Source organism: Glossina fuscipes, unplaced genomic scaffold, assembly GCF_014805625.2.
Source record: "Glossina fuscipes isolate IAEA_lab_2018 unplaced genomic scaffold, Yale_Gfus_2 2, whole genome shotgun sequence".
Taxonomy (NCBI): domain Eukaryota; kingdom Metazoa; phylum Arthropoda; class Insecta; order Diptera; family Glossinidae; genus Glossina; species Glossina fuscipes.
In genome coordinates this window covers 15285279-15310448 of record NW_023998416.1, presented here as the reverse complement: position 1 = coordinate 15310448, position 25170 = coordinate 15285279, and the positions used below count along the sequence as shown (strand labels likewise).

General features: G+C 33.8%; 1 protein-coding gene across 2 annotated transcripts in view; it reads left to right on the top strand.

The window, feature by feature from the left end:
* The window catches only part of LOC119634033 (neurotrimin), a 79696-nt gene extending 55075 nt beyond the window's left edge, over positions 1-24621 (top strand). For both annotated transcript variants that reach the window (XM_038027941.1, XM_038027940.1), the window contains exons 7-10: positions 10213-10363; positions 10476-10618; positions 18924-19022; positions 21847-24621. In XM_038027941.1, coding sequence (XP_037883869.1) covers positions 10213-10363; positions 10476-10618; positions 18924-19022; positions 21847-22052 — 599 coding nt within the window. In that variant the 3' untranslated portion in view covers positions 22053-24621. The remainder of the gene's footprint in view (positions 1-10212; positions 10364-10475; positions 10619-18923; positions 19023-21846) is intronic.
* The last annotated feature ends 549 nt before the right edge of the window (positions 24622-25170 follow it).

Sequence of the window (25170 nt, the reverse complement as noted above, 5' to 3'; positions counted from 1 at the left end):
CATATTCCGGATAAACATTAAATTCTGAAGCGATTCAAGTCGCATATGTGTATCAATTCGTCTGTCTGACGAATATATCGAGTTAAAATTCCGCAAAAACATTGAAATTTCTTGCGGGTCGCAAATAGCTATTGAAAATCGACCTGCAGTGCAGCATGCATGAGCTAAGAACTCATTACTTATAAACTACCACAGACGCCTGTTGATTCGCATATATAATATTTTACAAAAATGGAAAAAACGAGCCACGTGCAACTAATGCTGTGTGGTTCGAAAATTCTGTTTTTCCATGGCCTGCGTATATAGTTGGGAAGTTCACTTTTTTCCCTTTTAATGCAAAGGGTATAAAACGGGTCTAAAACCCGATTATAATTTTCTTCTTTGTTTCTTGCTTACGTAGACTTTTTGCTGCACTAAATAAAAAATTAATTATTGCAGTTGAATGTGTAGAATTGAAAAACTTTCGTACTATGGAATTTTTATTTCCACCATACTCGTCTAATTCCATGGCCGAATAAATGCGATAAAGTTTAAAACTGATATTTTCGTTCCAATGGGCGAGCGAGAAACACCATTTGCTTTCTTCATAGTCAAGCGCGCACAATTATATTAAGAATTACTATATATGAAGATTGATGTAAAAATCAATGTCTCATATTAAATTAGAACGCGTCTGTCAAAGGCACTAATTGTTGATATTGTGTATTTTGCAAAAGCTAATCAATCAATAGTGCAAATGGTCAAATGAAACCAAATGATGCTTTACCAAATTTCATAAAAATATTTATTTCACATCAGCCATTAAAACATTATGGCATTTGTCCGGCCTAAGCAGCGCCATTCATATTGAAACAAAAAAGGAGAAAAAGAAAAACTGAAAAGCTTGCTTAGCGATGTAGTTGTTGCTACTATAACACAAACGCTGTTTGTCTTTTTCCAGCAAAGTTTAGATAAAGTTTGAAAAACAGAAATTTACCAGTTAATGCGATCAGAACGAAAAAAAACATTACAAGGGAGAGCTAGAAATTGCCCCTCAGGCTGCCGACTATTTCGACACATGGAATAAAAACAGGAAAATAGAAAGAAAAAAACGTATGTTCGACGTGGACCGAGTCTATTAATCCACACTGCTTGCTTGCGGATGATACTTGATGGCAGCATTAAATTTACATCGAATTCATTAGTCGATAAATCCATTGTAAATTCTGTCATGTATCGCTTTTAAAGTAAGCGATTTAAAAAAGTACGGGATTGAAAAAGTGAGAGAACACATTGCCAAGTATGGGAGCTGGAGTTTTTCGGAAACGTTTTTATCGTTATATGTCGAAATGAATCCATCAAAACTCAATGCCTACTGACAAGCAAAGAATGATAAACTTTACGCCCGATTCAGGGCTACCGCAAAGCGACTATCAACTCGGCTTACCTGGACTGCATTCTCCGTGCGGCAGACGATACCCGTGCTCGTTCGGGAAAGGCATTACCCTTACCGATAAATTCCCAGGCTGCGACCACTATTATCTCTCTCTCTGACCACTCCTTTCTTCTTTCGAACCATCATCATGCTATACGTACCGGGGACATCCTCTGACTGATTAGTCATTTGTGTATATAGAAGAAAAATAAAGTTGACTTATAGTTTGGAAGAAAAAGCTTAAGGAGATGCCTTATCGGCAGCTAAATATGAATAAAAATGCTTAAATGAAAATAAGAGAACCTACAAACATGGCACAAAAAATCAATTATTAATTTATTAGTCAGTATTAAGCGTCATCGGTACAGTATTTTCCGTATGACCAGTCAAAGGTGCTTGTTGAAAGTAACATTAATATCTTTCCAAGAAGATAAGATAGACAGCGAAATGATTATACCTGGACTTGACATCTACTATTGTACAATTGGTTTGTTCACACGAATGAGTGAAATGAGTTCGATTGTTCATATATTTGGCATTTTAGGGATGAAGTTCATCGTTGGCGTTCCAGCGCTGCTGTCTCCATGTTGCATAATAATTCCGCACACACTGCTCATCCTTATGCGTCGTCTGCAGGTGTTTCGTTAGTCCTCTTCGCCAATCAGTAAATTTTTTCAATTTTTTTATCCCTTTTTTTATTTTTCACTGACGCTGAATAGTAAAATATATCCTCGTAAAAATGCCTTCCAGCCGGTTCATTAGCGAACGGACCTCTACCACGTGCAAGCTCGTGAGAGGTAGAAGTAACAAAATACAAAATTCACCGTCTGCTGCATTCAAGGTTCGGAACTAAATTTACCGAATTGGCATCGAAGATCTTAGCTACTATGCTAGGCGATAGACATTAGTTCTTATAGCAAATTTCTTTTTCTGCGTTTAAAGTTCAAAAAAAAAAAAAGGAAAGAAGAGAAATATAGTTTGAAACTTGAGAAAATGGAGCAGCAGACATGCGAACTGATTGGTGAAAAATAACTGCAGTTTACAATTAAAAGTTCTTATCACATTTTAACATTTGCGCTCTGAAAGTGCACCGACAACAAAAAAAAACCGATGATAGGCGTTTTACATAATTTAAAAATAATGTACAAACCGACTGTGCTTCGAGCCCATGCGCCCCTGAATAAAGTTGAAGAATTTTAATGCGAGCCTTGGTTTCCTATTACATGTAATGACTGCATTGTTGATAAAAGAAAACAAAAATGGAAAACGAAACGCGAAAAGTTTGATTGCCTCGAAATATATTTATTCAAATTGGCTATGGCGGTATGCAATTATTGTTAGTTACGAATTAACAAGAGCTTACTAGAGAGTCCGATTGCCATTTGTACGCACGATTGGCTACCATCTGTACAACGATTGTTCGGCTTTTATACGCAATTAGCGCTGAGGTTGACATATTTTGGTCAAACCTCCAAACTACAATCATACTTATTAATTACATATTTACATTGTAGTGTATAAACGTACCATGATAAACATTCATAGACTCTTTAAGTGGAAGCGAGAACATGTATGCAAAATGTAATATGAGCCTGGCGCACAAAAGTGATAGGTCTTTATTGCGTAAATTGTTATTACTATCTGAGTTGTAATTTTAATGGCAATAGTGATTTCGAATTCATGCTACCGTCTGCTCTGTTTACCAATTTTCCAATATCTACAAATTCTTTATAGCGTCGGTGTATCGATCACATACCAAAGTATGTGCAGAGTACAAAGAGAACGTTTGATAGGAGGAGTAAGTCTCTAGTGTTTAACTTGGATAGATGTGCTGCATATCAAATTTCATTGCAGGAATTAATTTTTACCCGAATTTATTTTGCATTTATCAAACTTATTAGTGATGCAAGACCTTATAATAAGTTTTATACCACGGAGCGATATTCGAACGAATAAATTTGAATCTAAAATGAATGAAAAATCAGACAAATCGCCAGATGTTTTCAGAATGTTTCAGGTAAGATTGGTCAGATTAAAAGATATTATTGGTTGGTTAAAAGATATTAATCCAACCGCACAACTCAAATATAATTTTGAATAAATTTAAATATTTTATTTTTTCTCTTATGCACATTCATAGAAAAGCTATGCATATAAACCAAAGTACAGTCGTGTAAAAGAACTGTACAGAGTTTATCATGTGATGTATGCCTTCGTTCTAATGTGTGCACAATTATTACGTTATGACAGTACAAAGATATTTAATCCACTCAGCGTAAGATAAATAAACTATTGATTTTGTATTGAAAACATTCGGTTATCCATTTAACTGCACATATATTGGATAACTGTGCTTACCTAGTTGTTTGCCTTGTTTTCCGCACCAAAAGATAATCCATAAGAAGCTAAAAATAAAATTTTTTTGCCGTAACAGCTAAGGTGTAGCATAACCTGATGGGAACGAAAATGAAAACAAACAACAACAGCATGAAATCAGTATGAAGCAAATACTCATAAAATAAAATCAATGCCAATTTGAGTGCGCAGAGAAAAGGTCGCGCTATGATTAAATTAAAAAATTCTTGAAGAGAAGCTTGAATCACTACCAAATCCAAGTCACTTACTATAACATTATATTATTTATATTTATTTCTTAAAGTAGATCAACTTTAGATAAGATGTCGAGAGTTTGAAAAATGAAATGTTAGCTAATGCTTAGTAACGGTTAGCTATGGCAGTGCAAATAAAGCTGATGAAGTTCATGTGTTCCTTGCCAATCTTCGGATATAAATAAAAGCGCATTCGAAGCTTATGTCTAACAAAACTAGAGGAAAATATTGTTAGATTAAAACTTCGAACCATACATGGTTTATTTGCCTTTCCCGCCTCCTTTCCTCAATTCCAGCAGGACTGTTCCTACGCTACTTTTTAATCTGACAAATAATTCTGCTCGATTATCGGCATTAAGTTGTAAGTTTTTGACCACAAAAGGTTGAAATTCTCCTCTTCAAGTAGTTTAATTTTGGTCTAGTAGTCGATGGGCTGGGTGGTTTGAAAGTAAGAAGCAACTCACCTTTGAATCTTAGCTTAAGTCACAAGTCACAAGTGAAGCTTTTTGGTGAAACAGAAGCAAAACTTTTTAGTTAAGAACGTCTCCAAATCAAGTTCGTCTTCACTGGTAAGAGTCTTTCATTAGTTGCGTTGTATGTTCGCCGCCTCATGCATGCTACGTGGTTACAAGTCATAAGTAAACCATGTATGTTACTTACAGAACTTCAAAATTCATTTTTTACGCTTTTTACCCTTGCCTGAGGTATAATAGACAACAACATGCGTATGCGTATGCCTCGATTCGAATTCCTTTACAAATTGTCCGATAACGCTTGCTTATCCGAACGATACGATACGACATTGTCCACTTGAAACGTTAGACGTAGAGAGTAAGAGAAATTGTCGTGGGATAAACTCAAACAAAAGTACCTATGGAAAGAAGAAATCCTTCCATATTCTAAAAGTCAATTATTTTTATGAACATATTCTTCTTAATGCAATTTAGTGTTTTTATGAAAACCCAATAAAAAGACACCAGTTTAACTCTTAAGAGATGCTATCACTTTTCAAGTGTACACTCGAAGTTCACGTTGGCTGGCGACAAGACACTTTTAGTGTAAATAAGCTAAAAAGCCAACGAGTTCTTACCTCTCGCACTTTACCCTTCTTACCTTATCATAAAACAAATTATTATAAAACAAACAACACTTCTCAGCTTAAAATCGTTTAAAAGACAGCATTCTTTCAGCTGGTATTTACAAGAGGGAAGTCCTTTGCATTTAATTCACTGCACAATTTATATACAACGTACGGTTGTTCTGCTCTTTTTTTTTTCAAAAGCGAACAAATCACTTTTGTTTTATTTTTTATTATTTTTATTTTTTTTTTTATGACAAAAGTTTCAAAAGGAAAATGAAATAAAAAACAACTCAGAATAAATATACTTTTGAATGCGCGGATTGGGGAAATTAATCAAACAATAATTATTTAAAACTTGTTTTATATAATATTAATAAAATAAAATATAACGAATAAGTTTTGGAAAAGTCGACTGCATATTTGGCAACTTTATTAAAATAAGGGGGCGATAGAAAGCTTAATGATTATGATTACGAAACAATTTCATTGGTTTCAGTTGACTTAATAAAGCATTTCTCTTCTCGGGAAATTCGAAAACTTTTACTTTTTTTTTAAGTAAGTTTTTTTAAGTAAATATAATAATCAAGAGATTGCAGGAAAACTTCGATTCAAGCTTAATCTCAATCTTCTTACATTTGAAGTTGAATTATCCTCAAGTATTTAGCTTAGGTTTTGAATATCCAAAAATTACATTAAGACGTTGATAGCTAGCTATCTTCCTGCTTTCCCACTGACGAGTGAAACGTCCTCTCACATCCTATGTGAATGTGCGGCCATCTGCACAGGTAGACGTCGGGTGCTTCATAAGGCCAAACACAATACGTTGTTCTGAACCGGAGAACATGCTGGGGCTCATATGGTTGGAGGGGTGTTCTCCGAACCATAAAAGTGAGGGGCTGCGAACATGGACAAAAACGATACATCTTTTAGGTCCTGGAACGAATAGGCCACAAAATAATGCCATACAATATTATTTTCCCACGAATTTAAAGTATGGTCGCTCGATCATTCAATGTATTGCGCTTACACATAAGCGCTGCGCTCTTTATTGAATTCGAAATTTGTGTGCTATGATGGCTCACTTCATTTTTTTGCTTCCAATCACCATTATACGTGCTAGAATTTTTTATGCCCACGTCGCCTTGAAAGCGAAACAGTCTTTTCGCAGAAATGCATCGAGTATTTCGCAGATAAAGTATTTATTAAATTTATTTTAAGTGCAACTGATTTCATCAGCTTCGCTGATCCGTTAAAAAATTTTATATTTCTATCTCGGCCTTTTATGTAGAATAGTTTCATTTGTTTAAATTCGAATAAAATACGTAACCAAATAATGCAAAACTGTTCTGCTTGCTATTTAAAGTGATAACTCGGTCAATAATTCCCGTGGCTAAGTATAAAAGAATGCAGTGTTTTTGTTCAATTCCTTCCAGAGTAATGTAATCAATCCATTGGTTCACTAAAATTTCGATGGCTTTAAACGATTTGCTAAAACTCTTAAAAAAACGCTTTAGTTTAAATCCAGGGTTGTTCCAGGGTTTCTTTTGAAATTTGCAAACAGATAATAATAGCCGGGGGTGTGGAAAACGTAACGGGGTGAGCAGCGATACGAACTTCTATTCAAACAATTTTATTATGCTTTCGCTTCGTTGTGAAAACAACTTTCGCGTGTCAACATTTTCACGCAGAACAGTGAGCAGACTAAGCTATCTCTTCTGGAACTTCTGTTCTCAAGCGTCCGCAATAATTTTCAGCATTTTTTTTTTTAATATTCTCTATTATGGGCATTCACTGCCTTAAGCCGTAATCAGGGTTCACATAAATTCATTTATAATCAATATATCACTGACAAGTCTCTACGTTTGTTAGACTATAGTTTTCATAACCATTTTCAGGGCAAAATCTCTAACGCTCCTAAATATGAAATTTCATAGGCTTGGTTTGGATATTAGCATTTTCTAAAAATAATATTAGCTTTTTGCTAGAGACAACATTTTTGTCGTAGTCCCTTAAATTATTGATCATTGTATTACATTCACATTAATATTAAAATTGTTGCAACAAAAAAACTTAGTTTCTATATAACGAAACAAGGAAAAAAAAAGGGTACAAAATTTTAATGACAACCAAAATAAACCCACTTAAGTTTATATAAATTTACAATTTTCTTTTTTTTTCTCTCTTTTTCTGTGCTTAACATAAAAGCATATTTGAACACTGACCGAATAATTATGATGGAAAACCAGTACAGCGAATGTTGTCATTGCATCATTGTGTCCTTCTTTTCATATTTTCTTTTTTTGTGTTTCATCTTCGCGTTTTTTTTTTTCTTTTTTTTTTTTTTTGTTTAGTTAGGTTCTTGGTTTATTCTTTAGTCAGGTAATAAAGCTAATGGCAAAAAATTCATAATAATTATCATTGCAAAGCATTCAAGCTGCTGCTCATTTATATTTGATGGTTAAGAGTTTATAAGGGTTGCGGTTCTGGTGACAATTTCATTTTTTAATTAAAAGCTTTCCACACCATAGGAGTGTTCGAAATCGGTAGAGAAAACAACAATCGCAACAACATCAACAACAGAAATGCGAAAGCAAACACAAAATACCATATATAAAAGAAAATCCTTCTTCAAGTGCTTTTGTACGCGGATATATATATAATATACATATACATATAATAATTACTCTAGCGCAAGATATAATTCCTTACCTTGTGTTTAAAAAAAAAAAAAAAAAAAAAACAAAAACAAAAAGAAACGAGAAACGAGAAAAAGAAAACAAAACTCAACTTTCAAGAACTTTTCATTCAAAACTAAAAAAAAAAAAAAAAATAAATAAAAAAATTATTACTATTCATAAAATTTTTCAAGATTTTTCCCGTCTTTTCTTACATTTCTTATGCAATACGAAAAGCTATGTTTTTGTTGAGCGGCTCGAGAGAACCGACTTGAAATGTTATGAAACGAACTATGATACACTTAGAGAAAAAATGAATTAACTCGGAAATATTTCTCCAAGTATCAATTAAAGTATTTTTTTGTTCAAATTTTTTGGTTCAAATTAATTTTCAATTTGCTTCACTTACATAATACATCTACACATCGTTGAGGGAACCTTAATCTTTTTGGAGATTATAGGGATTATTTTTAGGCAAGTTGTTAATGCCTCTCCTTCTAAGTGTAGTTGAGAAGACGCAGAAGCGTGAAGCCACGACTGAAACGAAAAAGTTAGATTGTTTTTGTTCTTTATCATTGCATGTCATGCATATATAACACGCATACAAGCATACACGCACATAGACGTACACACACACACACACACACACACACGCGCACATTTTCTTAGATTTGAACAATACAAAGAAGTGGGAGGTATGGTATACGCGAAAACCGGGAATTGTATTATTTGTTGACGTTAGTATAAAAGCGCAAACATATGAAAACGTAAAGCATCTGCGGAAGAAAAAGCTAATGTAGTTTTTATTTAATTTTCATAATTGATTTAAGACAATTTTTTGTGCATTTGTCTATTTCATTTGCATCGACTTACCGGGAATTACATTACATTCTCTAACATAACCGCATAACATACATATCGGAATTCTTTATCATTCATAAATCAGCTAAGATGTGAACGCTTAATAAGTCTATTCAGACGAAGGGAACGCTTTAGTTCCCGATCAGATTAACTTCATTTTTCACTTTATGTTAAACTTTAATGGTACATTAGTCGACTGATATGGGGCCGCTTTATAGTTTCCACACCGAAGAAACTCGCTAGCTGCGGATAGTAGACTCGCTGCAGCGCTGCGGAGAGTTCACATCTACCCATAAATGATACGTTTTTCTTACTAATGAATAAAATATTGTTCGATCGCAAGTAACATATATAAACTACGATCGAGTTCACTCGATATCGAGAACCATAAACCGGCCCCGGTACTTTTATTATCAAAGCGTCAAAGGCTTAATAAATTAATGCATTTCCATTGGCCGATCAAGCCGTTTGCTGCATTGCAATAAAAAGAATTTTGATCGGATTTACGCTGTATTTCACACTTTGTTTAGTGAAGTTTTAGACGAACAAAATCTTATGCCATTACTTGTTACGGATTGAAAAATATCACCTTTTCTCATTTTTATATATGTGATTGTGGACGGAGTACGCACCTTCCCTTTGGTCTGTTTATTCACCATTTTGAAAGTTGGATGTTTGTGTCCAATCACACTGTTTACCGTGTCAATCTTTCGACCTTTCGTAGACGCAGCAAGAGGGGCGCGGTCTAGCCCAGCGGTAGCCATGTTCTTTCATCAATGGGCCAAAAAACTTCCAACTATTGTAAAAAATGCGGTATTTATCACCGATCCCCATTTTACGGCCTAATGAAAAGCAAACTAAAGAAAGAAATACTTAAGACATTTCACATTTGATAGCTGCACAGCTGAGCCGACAATGAACGCAGATATAATCCCTTTGCAGTATCGCTATACGTGAACAAATCAAATTAATTAAAATATTAAATGCAGTGGGCCGGGCTCCACGACGTCACGACCTGGAGGTTGCCCATGCCTGATCCCATATGAAATCTTTAAAGAAAAAATACAAGGAAGAACATTCGAACATGGAAGGTAGTTTTCTGATCGGACCAGGATATCAGCCCAATTATGCATTATTAATTATTAAGGCGTTGTTCTTCGCCAAGATGACTTTCCAAGCATAGACATAGACAATATAGGGACATAGACAACATGTTGTGACATTGTTTGCAATATCGCGAAGAAACCTACAGAGACGCCATAGTGTATATATATTCTGGATCACCATCTAATTGTAAGAATGTGCAAACATGTCTGTCTGTCTGTCTGTCACTCTATCCCTCAATGTTATGTCTTTCATAAACATTGTTCTGGTCGCAAGAATAAAGATGTTAGCTTAAAATTGGGCTTGACCATTGGAAGTTGTTGCTTGCAGATTTATATTGAGGTTGACGTTTGCCGTCGTTACGTTTCGTCGCTAAGCAACAGTCATTGTTGTTCGCTTTATTTTAATACTATTTAATAATAATAATTCTGCACAAAAAATATAGCATCAGTTCTCTTTGCTTTTTAGTTCCACCTATGTTAACAATACCACATCAATTAGTGGGCGCGCCGGAAGGTTTCAATGTGACAATCGAATGTTTAACCGAAGCTCACCCTACGTCACTGAATTATTGGACACGGGGAGAGGGACCAATTATACACGATTCCGGTAAATTCAAGTAAGTGAAAGTTAAACTTCATTGATCTTAAACCGTTTCTGAAATGAAATTGGATAAACTCGGAGCATGAGATAATTTCTCTTGCGTTTAATAATGAATTGGGTCTTTTCAGAGTTGAGTCTAGCATTGGCGTACCGGTGTACAAAACTCATATGAAGCTGACTATAATTAACGTTAGCAGTTCTGATGATGGCATATACAAATGTGTTGCCAAAAATCCGCGGGGCGAGACTGATGGTATTATCAGGTTGTATGGTAAGTTTTCATCATTTTCTATTTTCTACATACCAACTGCAATCGTTGCTTTGAAACCAAGTTATTTATTATTTATGTATTTATTTTATTCATTTTAATAATTAACTTACAACTAAATTTATACCCTAGAAGGAAAGCCCAATGTAGCAGCTGCAAGACTTTTAATTCTCTCAAAAGTAAAATATTATTGTTAATTACATATGTGGTATGGCAGCAGTGTATAAGTACAGAAAATTTACAATTTCAACAATTTAAATATGGTTTGAAGGCTTAAGTTGTGTTAGTAAGTTTAACATGTTAAGGTTAGAGTTTAATTTGCTGTAGCTAAGGGATCATGTTCGTTTACAATTATAAAAAATATCAAAAAGAACTTTTTGAAATTGAAACAAATTGGCTGCGACCGAATTTACAATGTGCACCCACCTACTCTATGAAAAAAGAGGGAAAAGCTGAAAAAAAGGCGAGAAAAAACCTATAATATGGCTTCGGCGTGGTGGATTTTTTAATTTTTCTACCGGCACTGTAATATCATCCTTTAAACATATGTGGAAATTTTTATTGTTGTATCTCTTGTACACACATATGAGTAATCAGATGAAATTCCATTTTGTTGCAGGGATTTTCGCATTTTGTGCTCTTCTGTGGACGTGCTCTTTAACTGATTGAGCCCACGTCTATTAGCAACCTACTTGCAATACTACTGTTTAAAATCGGTATCTTCGCTAGAAGAACATTAACTACGGATGGACAAACGCACGTGCTTGGAACGATTCAAAATGTGATACTGAAGTCTCTTTCTTGTACTACTGCAAACACAACTTACAAGTTACGGTACTGAATAAGAAAAACCTACTTAGAAAGTACGTTATATGCAGAAATGTACGGAATTAGGAGAAAATCTAACAGAATACATCGCAAAATATGAATGGCTATCGGGTGTTTACCTATCTCTTAAATCCTTTCTATATATATATAGCGTGTAAGGTTAAGTATATACTTTTATACCCCACATCACTTTTTGGTGTAGGTATTATAGGCGACAATTTTTGTGAAATATTTTGATGAAATTTGATACACCAAAGTGTTTTGGCCCGAACGCGAACGCTGTTAAGCACTTCGATACGCCGCATCACTTTGAATAATCGCATTAAGCCTAGTGTGTTATGGTAAATAATGGTGGGCCCGATATATCATTTTTACTTTAATATATGTTGCATCTAGACACACTGGGCTATATCACCAATATGATACCGGTGTAACTGAAAGTTCATTTGATCAACTATCAACTGCCCACGCGTGCCCTCCAGGTTGTGCGGATAGAACATTACAAAAATTCATTGGTAGATAGGAATAAATGTTTTACTTATATTTTATATGGATCTTCGGTGCGAATGTCCGAATATATCAAATCGAATTGAATGCCACGACTCATGATAAGGTAAAGCGGGAATTTTGTTAAACATGGACTTAGATGGATAAGAAGCGACGGCAAGTTTCTCTCTCTCTCTCTTATGTGTTTGCTTATTTGCCACGAGATTCTTGTACATTTATCACCTGTTACGTTCATCAATGGAATTAGGGCGGTCTAGCATTCTTATAATTCGAACACATATCATATTTTTGAACCAACTTTCCATACATCATTTATTTTCGCGAAATAATTCGACAAATTAAACCTAAAAGTTGACATAATTTTGATGTGATTGATCAGAAAAGCTAAGAAAGTAAAAGAAATTCGAAGAGAAAGAACATGTGTCGCAAACACTTGTACGGCACATCTTTAAATTCAAATTGAAAGCAATCTATATCCATTGTCTGTCACCTTGATAATTGAGAAGGAAATTATTTGAAAAATGGGAATAACCAAGATTCGCGCAACAACTTTCAATTTCAACTTCAAGGTTCTTCTTCTTCATTTTTTTTTTTATATGTTTTCATTTGAAAACCGCTTAAGCAAGGAAGAGAAATAATGTTCATGTCTTTCTCTACGCTTTCGATAATCCCAACGGCGAACGTTTGTTATATGCATTGTAATGTAACAATGTGAAGAGAAAGGAAACCCAGAAAGTTAAAAGGAAACCTAAACTGCAATTGTGGTAGAAAACTTAAGTTGAGACAAATTAAATTGAAGTTACACAACTAAACAGATGTGCGTAGAGTCACAGCAGGCGAACCTTCATAAAATTGTTCACATAAATAATTAAATTGAAAAGAGAGAGAGAGACAGAGAGGAAAGCGCATACAAAGTAGCATAAGTTGTACGTTGAAGTATAGGTACTTATTATTATGTATTTCCACATCTATATCTTTTTTGTGCGTACAAATTCTATTGACTGCGCTTTTAGCTAACAGTTGTTGCACTACCGGTGTTATTATTATATTTCATTTTCATCATGTATAAGTGTGTTTATATCCTTAGGAACTTTTATCATTTATATAACGTTTCGCATTCATTTAAATTCGTGGTTTAAGGCTAATAGTTCACATTTTCAATTTTTATATGTACGCTAAGCTTTTATTAGGGAATTTTTTTTTTTTTTTGATGAAAGACATTTTGCTGCTAAAGTCTTCTCAATGATTTTTTTTGTTTGTTGTGTTTTGTTGTTAGTGTGTGTATGTGTTAATAGAATCGCTTTAATTCGATTGGATTCCCTTATTGATGCCTGTGGCGTGCTCAATAGTTAACAGGTTCTTTTTATTTACGATACAATGGGACAAATAAATGCTTGTCTGTTTATTTGTGTGTGCATTTTTTGCCGACAGCATTATATGATTCGAATGTGTTTAAGTAAAATTGCGTGAAAAGCGTAAATTTTCTATATAGAAATATTTTGTAACGATAGTTACGAGAAGAGCAGAATAATGTTGTACTTACATCAGAGTAAGAAATGAAATCATCTCTGTGCTCAGAGACAGAAGGGGATCTTCTTAATTGTATGACAACTACTTCCAAATTGTGTAAAACTGTGGGTTTGATATATGATTTATATCGGTCCCAATGAGTCTTCGTTCTGTCTTCAAATAAATTACATAAAGTAATAGTGATAAATTTATAGGAAATTTTCGATCGTAGACGACTTCATATCCATAGAAATTTCTGTTATTTAAACCATTAGCAGAGCAGGTTGAGAAATATATTCAAAGCAAGAAATTTAATAAGCAACAGATCAATAAGCATCATATCAGGCTTTGCGAGTTCTGTCCTTCAGTATTTCTAGGAAATTTGTTACGCCCACCAAACGAAGTAGGAATGGAGGAAATCTATGAATAGTTTAATGAATGCATGAGAGTATAATTTATAGAGGAATCAAGCAATCGTATATTAGGTACGGATACATTGTATATATACATTTTATTTATTTATTTATTCATTCATTCGTGTTATACCACTTGCAATATACAAAGAATCTTAAAGTTGCAGTTAGTGTTACGTTGCTTAAATTTAAATACACAATATCTATTTGATTAACAATAATAAAAAAAGACGTAAATTCATTCATACATACGTATTCAACCTTTATTTATATAATTACTTTATGAAAAGTAGTTTAATTAACATTATATGTTGAGTGGATTATTAACATTTTGATTCAGTTAACCTAACCAGAAAAGGCGAATAAAGGATAATAATCATTAATGTTCTTACAAGCAACATAAATGGGGTTAAGCACCAAATAGTTAAAGTGATAGAACGGTAAATTAACGTAATTGGTATATAGTGCCTCGATACTCGCCGCAAGATATTAAAATTAGTTTTACAAAAAAAAAACTGGTGACTCGGTTACTCCGTTTGCCAAAGCAACCAAAAGACTGATCCCAGGTGCAAACCTTTACTAATAACGGATTAGAAAATAAATCAACTTGAAGCGGTTAACATATGGAGGAAGAAAACAAGGGTGGCTCCATCCAAGCCCGTGTAAGGCAAAAATAGGAAAATATTTTTGAAAGATTCTCTCTTCAATATCATAATTTGGAAAGTGTATTATTGCATTGATACCTTGACCAACACAATGAATAGAGCTTTTGTTATATAAGGGTCATTAAAGTCATAAGGCCACCTTTTGACAAGTCCCACAGTTCAGGTGGCTTTAGGTCGAAACGCAATTTGATATCAAACACAAAACGAAATCTGTGGAACACGTCCTCAAAGGTCTGCCTATGTGCATTATGTGTAATCCATACATGCAAGCTTTTTCAAAAAATGACAATTTTTACATTTACTAGGATTAAGAGACATGGAATCTAGCTTGCTTCAAGTCACTAAGGTTTCTAAATCTTGCTCTAGACGATCTATTTTTATGCCAAATGAAAGCGACATCATTAGCTTACATTAAAATACGTAGCCCGTAGATTATATGCGTATAATATCAATAGAACAAAGAGTAAAATTCCAAGATGATTATCCTATGGGAATGCAGACGAAACTACAATCTTTCTAGTATTATTGTAAGTACAGTGATGTACGTACACAAAATATCGTAAAAGCCATATAAACCAAAGCTAAAGATAAGCAAGTCATGGTTCATTCTAACAAAAGCCCTAGTGGATTCGGTGTAAATAACATTAGCCTGCTGACCTTTGGAAAACGCTTTTAAGGTATACCCATAACTTTGCAAGTCTAATAGATTGGTTATAATGGATCCACTGGACATGGGAAGATAATAATATTAAGAATATTAACAGATACGAGGAATAAAACGTCACTAAATTCTTATACTCGTCCGGAGTGCAGTCATAAGTCAAATGAGTGAAAGTTACTTGTGAAAAGTCTAATGCTATGACTGGAATGGAAATCGCAAAACTTTCCGTAAGCGTTAAAAATTGTTTGTAACTTTAATATAAAAATAGTTTGAATTCTCTGGGATTGTGATCCTATTTGTCCCGCCAGTAGTACAAATCTACTTCATCCGAATTCTCGTTCATAATATTTAAGAGGCAGTAAGTCGCACAATGGCATCTGAGATATCCAATTTTGAAACTGTATTTCGATTGCTACCACATACAATACTATTGGCAAACTTTAACAATATGTGAACGTATGCTGTGCAGCGGATATTGCAATATTGACATAATAGACGTAAACTGCATTGACATATCATTTTGCCTTTACAAATATAAACCGCATTGAAATTTAATGCGCCAACACATAAAAATTGGGAATAATTGGTAATAACAAGTCCTTTGGCTATTTTACGTGACCGAAAAGACAATGGCACGCACCAACACACCTACAAAGACACTCAAAAGGAAAAATATTGCTCGGCACAAGAAAGTGTATTTACCGGTGAACGAGTATATATATATATATATATATATGTGTATGTGTGTGTTGGCAATGTTTTTATTTGTGGGAAAAAGTTCACTCTTCACTTCAATTTCCTTCTTAAGGCTATTTATCTGTCGTAGTTGATTGTAAGAAAAGTTGAACATTTTCTTTTCTTATTTTTTTATAGTATTTGTGTGTGTGTGTCTGTGTGTATGTGCTATCCAAACAAATCAGTGTTTGCATTCGAAATAGAAAAATGGAAGGCTTTAATATGCTGAAATGCATTCATTGTTTAAGTACAGCGGAGAATAATGCAAAGTTTGTATAAAGCGTCGCTGGCTCGATATGTACACACAAACCATCATCAATGGAGAGCATTAGAGCGTTAGTGCTGCAAGTGAAGAATTTGCCACCATAATAAATATGTTGTTGTTGTATTAAATTTAAAGTTAAGACGGTCACGTAATTACGTAATGTTACGTGATATTAACTTTATTGTTCTCTTGATGCTTCAGCTTCGCAGCACACAACTCCTTAGACCGAGTGTACCGCGAGCGTATTAAATACTTTTTACCTCATACGTACATATTATATATATATATATATATATATATATATATCGTTGTGATTTTGTATTTCAGTTGAGTGTGTATGAATGTCTAGATTAATGTTTTGTTCCATATTTCAGCTACGGAGTAGCTCAAACTCTACTCTTTCCCATTGCTGCCACGTTACCAATAAAATTTTTCGAGTAAAGTAAAAAGTTTGCTTTTTGTTGTGCACGAATGCAGAGCGAGTTTGTCTTTGCAGTTGTTGTGCACGTGACTTTAACGAAAATTTTCACAAAAACCCCAATATGAGCTGAGCTATGGCCACACACAATGAATAAAAGGCGCCCAATTAAGACATTATCGATTGGTCTTCATCACGATGGATGTTATCTTACATTTTATTTTAACGTTTAAAAAATAAAACGATGAGTAAAATGAAATGAGAAAACAAAAAGCTGAGACATTTTTTGTTACTGATTATCATTAAATCTCCGATGAGCTCATCATGACATAACGTGTACGCATCGTAGGTATATTACGTAACTAGGTTACACTTGAAACAAAATGCTTCATATAAGCTTTAGGTGAAAATTAAAATCCATTGCCTTACTTCCGTCCTTATATCATCGAGTCTACCCAACAAAAATCGTTTAACGAAGAAATCTTTGATTATCAAAAGACACACAGGCGTATCACGAGTATCATCTTTTTCATTCAAATTTCCTCGGCTTAGCCTTATTCATCAAATGAGGTCTGACATTGAGCAGGAATAGCTCCACAATTCAGAACAACAACGTACGTGGTAGTTTTGCCGACTTGCAACCTTGCAAGCTTCAAAATAATTACATTGTAATATCGTTTAATTATTTTAAGGAAGTCAACGTTAAATTTAAATTATTACTTACAATCAATCCAATAACACAGAAGTTAACCTATAGGGCCATCTGTCGGAATCTACTAACCTTTCGTAGCTTCCTTAAGCCGAAACAAGATCTATGCATAAGTAACACAACAATCATTTACCCCCTTTTGTAAATACTTAGATGTATATAGTGCGCGATGATGGAGGATGGAGTCATCCTTCCATCCTCGCTTGGAGGGCCGCACAACACGTGCAAATATTTTATCGGGTTAGAAAAATAAGAAGATTTTGGTTACACCTTCACTTTCAAGGATTGATAAAAGCCTGAGCTTAATTAAAATTCACTTCATCTAAACTATCGTTCAAAAGTCGACGATTTCTAATTGAACTAATGGATTGGTTGGGCAGTATCTTGCATAATCCTACTCTACGTCTATTTTTGTTGAAGTTTGACTTGAAAATCGTACCGTTTGCAGGTCACGTTTTCTTAATTAATTTCATAATCAATCGTATTAGCTCCTCTCACTTCCAGTCGTTCGAACATTTACGCAAGGACTTAATGAGACAGTCTAGTCAGATGCAGCCTAGCACTGATTCTAGAAATTTTACATACTTTTGTGGCTTGAATGATTGAATGATGTTTAATGGTTTTTTCTATTAAGCTTATCCCAAAGCTTCTTTAAACGATTACAAGCACTTAAATAATTTATGTTCAATATTTTGTTATTCCGATCACAAGCCAATACTAGACACGATCGAGAACTCTTGAAGTCAGCGTAATGTTCGCGAATATTAATAAAGGAAATATTTCCCTTTTCCTATTCGCTATAAATGGCGTATATTTGAAACAAAAATTGTTCAATACTTTATTATTATTATTATTTTACTTTGCCCTTAAATTCCTCGATTTTGATATCGAGTTAATTGAAAATTTCAAATTGATTATCGATTTAAACTATGTGTAACTAGGTATTCGTGTTACAAATTTAACAGCAATTAAATTTGTCATACTAGTCATAGCTATAAAAACATAATTTGAAATTTCATCCACATGTACATATGCCTGCATACATAACATACATATCCTGTTTATATATGGTTTTACATAATAATAATAATTATATAATAATAATGGTAATAGTAATGATGTGTGTGTGTGCGTTAATACGCCCAAATATAGAAATAATTTCAATAATAAGCTAAATAAAGAGGAAAAACAAATTACTTTTATGGGTGTGTGTGAATGTTTTTGCTGTCATATTGTTTTCAAAACATTCATTTATCTTTACATACGTATGCATAATGTACGCCTATGCAACAATTTTATGTGTAGTGACATATCAAACTACAACATATTTTTGTTTTCAAAACAAACTCTTATCGTATTTATTGCAGCTGACATATTGATTCAATTAATTGACTGCAGAATAAAAATATCTTAACAATGGAACTCCTCGCTCATACGTATTTAATAGCGTATCGTTATAATGTTTCCTGAACTGTCTTCATATAACATATTTTCCTTGCATTCATTTCATAGACAATGAATGCAATGACAATTTTCTCTGTAATACTTTAACATAAAAGATTAATTAGCTTTGTTTTTTCAAAAATATATCTTTTCAGTATCATATCCACCGACAACGATTCAATATGGAAATTTCAATACAGATCTGAACCGAATGGATAATGGATACAGTGCGGATTTATCACGTTCAGAAAAAAGTTAGTATAAATGAAAAAATCTAGTGTTTGCGTGCGTGTGTGTGTTTGTGTCTGTCTGTCACTAATCCACTAAGAACAAATATATATTAAAAAAAAGTACTATCTTATCTACTTGTAAGCGCTACAATGTGGACGAAATTTGTAACTTTTTTGCTACAGAACATGCTCATCTACCTTTTGCCTTTAATAATAATATAAAAGATTACGCTCAGTGTATAAGCAATACCCGAAAGGGCATTGTACAGCAATTTATCAGCAGGACGGCACATTCCTTTTCATAATGCAAGACCCGTGTAAGACGCATTAATACTGCAGAACTGGCAAAGTACGAATATATACACTTTCGCCAGAATTTATGCTCACTTTCTTATATTCTAAATTGATCTTATTTAAGCTAATGATATGCAATTTTGATTAATACGTTTTTGGCGGAACCGTTATATGGTTGTTAATCTAAAACAAATGATTTTCAATTGATTTCATTTAAAGTTGACTTTGTATCCTTAAAAGAGTTCTGCAAAAAGCGGAACGTATAACAGTTAGACGAGGCAAAGTCAGGGCTATAAAGAGAATAAGTTCTCTAAACTTTTGCCCGTGTCCTTAAAGATGTGAATGATTTATTTGTGTCATGATTGAAGATAACAAGGACCTTACTATTGACAAATTCCGGATGTTTTGTTGAAAGCAAAGAGTGTTATCAATACTTAGCCCAGCTTGAAGAAGCTCGCGGTTCACAATTTTCTACCAATTACAACGAAGGCAAATTCGGTTTTTTTTATTGTTTTTTCAAGTCCGGTTAGTCCGATCAGTCGATAAAGGCATAACAATTACCAATTGGCGACACATTGAAGAGACTGCTGGCACTCATTCCTATCTTTTTCGCTTTCTGACCAGCAGCGTGTCATATATATATGAACACCTTTTTAAAGTCCCCCATATTTTACCACTTAGGTAGGAATTTAGGAAAGACAACTTGGCCGCCTATATCCATAGTGATATCCAAGGCCTGATTAGCATCATTTACTCTATCCAATTTGCGGTAGCTACAAAGACACAAATATGCCAAATTTCCGTTCGATTAATGCAAAGATTCAGCTTTTCACCCAAAACAGTCAATGAATGTAGAGAGCGGCCAGACAGACAGAAGGATGATAATTCACTATATTTTATATAGAATCATGCACTTGTGAAGAACTCCTCTTATGAGGTCCTAAATATCTACGAAGATATTCGAGTCAGCAGTGAATTTGGACGCTTAAATAGAACTGCTCACGGATTCTGTTATGACTTAGAGAGAAAAAAAGAAGAAAAAAATATTAGTTTGGGGAAAGAGAAATCCATTATTTTTATATGAACTTCAGGAGTTTATTTAACATTCTTCGGATTGTCCGATTTGGGTCAAATATGCACCGTTTTGTTGTATGATTTGTTGCCATTTTAATGGTAATTTCAAAATGCCTCTCTCATAGAAGTCCTGATCTCTATTTGCAAAAAACTCTAGTAGTCGATTTTCACAATCCTCCCTAGATTCCAATTTTTTATCATTAAAGAAATTTTGCAATGCAAGAAAAAGATGATCATCGCTTGGTGCCAAGTCCGGACTGTATGGCGGATGCATTAAAACTTCCCAACCAAGCTCCCGAAGTTTCTGGCGAGTCACTGTAGATGACAATTCTGGCCGTTTCTGGTCAATCGGTATCTTCAAACGGTCCAGTTGTTGACAGTAGAGATCAGAATTTAGCGTTTGGCCATATGGAAGCAACTCATAATAAATAATCCCCTTCCAGTCCCACCAAATGCATAGCAAAACCTTCCTGGCCGTTTGAGGTGCTTCACCGCTCTTTGACCACGATCGTTTTCGCACAGGGTTATCGTATGTGATCCATTTCTCATCTCCAGTCACCATCCGTTTAAGAAATGGGTCTCTCTCATTCCGTTTGGCCAAGGCTTCGCAGATGGAAATTCGATCCATCATGTTTTTTTCTGTTAATTGGTGTGGCACCCAAACATCGAGCTTCTTTTTGAATCCAGCTTTGTGTAAATGGTTTAAAACTGTTTTATGGTCGATTTTTAGCTCTTGGGCGATGCTACGACTGCTAATATGCCGGTCAACTTCGTTCATTTCACCGATTTTATCGACATTTTCGACGACCGGCCTCCCTGTGCGAGGTGCATCTTTAACATCAAAAATTCCTGAACGGAATCTACGAAACCAAAATTGCACATAATTGGCTGTTACAGTATCGGAACCATAAACACCATTCACAATTTTAGCCGCCTGGCTTGCATTTTCGCCTTTGTCAAAGAAAAACTGTAAAATGTACCGAATTTTCTCTTTGTTCACTTTCATTTTTAACACGCTGTAACTCACAACTGAATGCACCAAACAAAAAACAGCAAAAGAATTTTTTTTACTGCGAAATGTCACGTTTCCAACGAGCTTAAATCTGAAATTGTTTGATCGATACTTTACGAGAAATCTATCAGTGCAGCCATCTACCGAAAAAATAATGGATTTCTTTTTCCCCAAACTAATATTACAAAAAATTTTGTATTTTTTGTAATATTTAGGCGTATTTTTCAATTTGTTTGTTCAAGTTAAGTAAGACTTCCAAAAAAAATACAAACAACTTAAAGCATAAAGTAGTGATTAATCGCTCATTACTAAATGATAGTGCCATAAAGAATAGAAAGACTTGTCTAAGTACATTTGAATACATTTGAAGAATTTCTTTAATACGAATCCCCTATCTTTTCCTATATTCGTATATTTTCCGTATTTGATATTAAAATCAATTTATTTGTCTCTTTCCTTTTTATATAGATTTTAAATCACAAATCAATGAAATAACGTTATCGGAGCAAAAATCACTTGTGGATAAGACTAACGATAACGAATCGGATGATATCTTTGGGAAACCTGATCATAGTAAAGAGATACTCAACGACTGCTGGAGGTTAAAACCCAATCTTATCGCATTAAGTATACTGTCTATGACATTAGATTTAATTTATTTGTTGTTAAACTGATGAATTTTCAAGAAAATTTATGCATTATTTTATAAGAGATGCCCAGGTACCGTTAAGTTGTAAAATAGACTCCTTAGCAAGACTCGTTTCTCGTTTCTCGTTTCAAAGTGTTGGTGTTTTGTATAAATATTATTATGAGTTTGAAATTATGTACATATGTGTATCGCACGTATATGGTGATGTCAATTATTTGTTAGTTTATGGTAGGAAAAGTAATCTCTTTTCATTTTATATTTTCCTCTTTCCCTACTTTATATTTATTCAATTAAATAATTATTTTCGTAATTAAAAGCAAATGAAAAAATTCAAAATTATTTACGGTATGATTGACGGCCGCAGTGATATTATCCACCACGAATTAAAACCGTATACGAATTCTCGACACTTAAAGCTCATGTTTTTATTAAACAGATCGATTTGGATTATACAACTTTTAGGTGCTTGAACTATATTTATTTGAAGAGGATTTCATGTCAATATTAGCTAAAGGATTATCTGACTGTTTTTATACCCACCACCGAACGCTGGAAGTTGATCTAATTTATCAAAACTTTTGCAATATCCAGAAAAAAGCTTCAGACACCGTAATGAAATTGGTTTTGCGCTTATTGCTCGCGAACTGCACAATGTAAAACTATAAAAATTTCCATGTATTCTATGAGCGAAATTTTTGTACAAAAATTGAAGCAATTGGCAACGACAACTGAATATTTTAATGTGTTTGTGATCAATATCACACACGGACTGCATCTAAGAATGTGTGTCCTTTTGTCTGTCTGGCTGCCAGTTTATGTAATAGCTGTGGCAAGTATTCCTCCACGAAGTTCGTGCACAATTCCGCCAAATTAGTTAAAGGACATGTCTACGGTCGAACATGAACTGGCAGCCTGTGACTACTTGGTTTTTTTGCTCATTATCCCTATCCTATATATTCTACAAAAATGGAAATGGAAATCAGCCATTGAACCCCCCGCAATTTTATATAGTAAGGAAATTTAGTTTTTTCGTAGAGCGATCACAGTCGAATATCATTTTTTTCTTCTTTTCTTTCTTTTCTATGTGTAGATTAAATTAGTTACTAGTAATTTACCATATTCAGCTTAATCTAAGCAATTGCGAGAGTTTTTCTGCGTAGCAGTCATTCAAAAAAAGTATCGGTTATGTCCATACTGGGAAATGTTATTTTAGCTTTTAATGGAAGAATCCAATCCACACTTCCACGATATATTCAAAAATATTACAAAATGTACTCCGTTTCTCTATCTCTTTGTAAGGATAGTTGTTCGAAAGTACACACACATATATATATATGTAGTTATATTTAAATATCCTGGGCAAGTATCTTCCATAGTATTGGTGTTAGTGGTGGGCGCAGGAACCAAAAATTGCTGATTAATTTTGTACACATATGCCGTTACAGGTTTATTGTTATTCAATTTACTATTATTTACTACTCCGATGAAGTTAATGTTGACAAGTAGATTTTTATAGAGTTAATCAAACAATTAAGCAGGGTTTTTAGTAAAACGAAAAGAAAAATATATATACGTATACACATAAACACTCATAAACACACACTCACGGATACAGACATAAATATAGATATATATATATATATACATATATATATACGAAACGATAAACATTTATATTTATAGAGTTTAATAATAGCGAATTGTATGAATGCGTACATGTATACAGATATACAAGAGTAAAGAAGAAGAGTTCTTAGTATATATAAGTGAAAAGCTGCAGAGTCGACTTGAGATTAGAAAATTAAAAGAAAAGCAGTCAGCAACTGCTTCGAGATCTATACAAAAATTATCTCTTGAATTACAAATTACGATTACTTTTAAGAAATTATTTAATAAACGCATTGAATTTGAATATGTCCACGCAATTTTCAAATTATAAACAAAGTTTAATCAAATACTTTCATTTAAATTATTTCATATTATGAGTAAAATGACACATATAACAACCAGACAGACTTGAGATAGATCCATGCTTTCATCATATCGATCAATTCAGAATCACTTCCCGACTCAATCTATGCTTTTCTACCTGTCTGTCCATCTGTCCTTTGAATGTTTGTTCAACCTACAGATCCCAACATTTGCGACATTTTGATGAGATTTACTATAACGCTATTAAAAACTGTCCGGATTGGATATGTCACCCCAACAATATACAATGCTATTAAGTATATAGTAATTATCCGCTGCTGATTATAATGGCTTTACTTATTTTAAATTGAAGTAATGTCTCAGATCATCACATGGCTACAAAAGCTCTGACTTTGGTCGTTAAAAGATTGTAAAATATGTTGGTCTTTACGCTTTGGAACTCTCATTCCGATCGCAAGCGTCTATCTGGTTAAATCACACGACCTCAAAATTTTTTCCATGAAACAGTAAATTATTTTTGCCTCCTTCTCAACATGAGTTTAGAAAATGGGAAAATTATCTCGTTATAGCCTAACTTCAAGTATATTTTTAAATGGAGACTTTGCTTGCGACACCCATTTACCTTAAAAATATGATTCATGACGATCGACATTCTCGAATTTAATCTTCTATATCAGTTCTTTGGCCGAAAACAGACAGAAACACTTTTAATAGCTTTTGTCTCGTTTGTTAGAGTCGCTTGCAAATCCTTCTCACCTCATCCTTCGGCGATGGCGCAGTCAAGCTGTTATCGCTGTAAGTTTCACATGGCTCGTAAATAAAACAGAAAAGGGAAGAAAATTCAAACGTAGTCGGCTTGAATTTTCCTGAAATTTAACCTAATTTCTATCAACATCGACTCGGTAGTCTTCTTTCAACGCAGCTAATAACACATATATATATATATATATATATAAAAATAACAATAATTATCAAAGTCGTTAACAAACACTTGCAATCATATAAAGAAAAAAATTAAATAATACAAATAAATAAATTCATCCCAATGCATAGAGGACGTGTGACAAAAAGCATTACAACAATCACTGTCAATTTCATGGGTAATAATATCCATAATAAATGGTATACAGAATATTTAAGTAGAACAAGCCGAAATCTTAAATAAAATCAATCCCTTTCCCTTCTATTCTACTTCCATTCTACCTTCACGA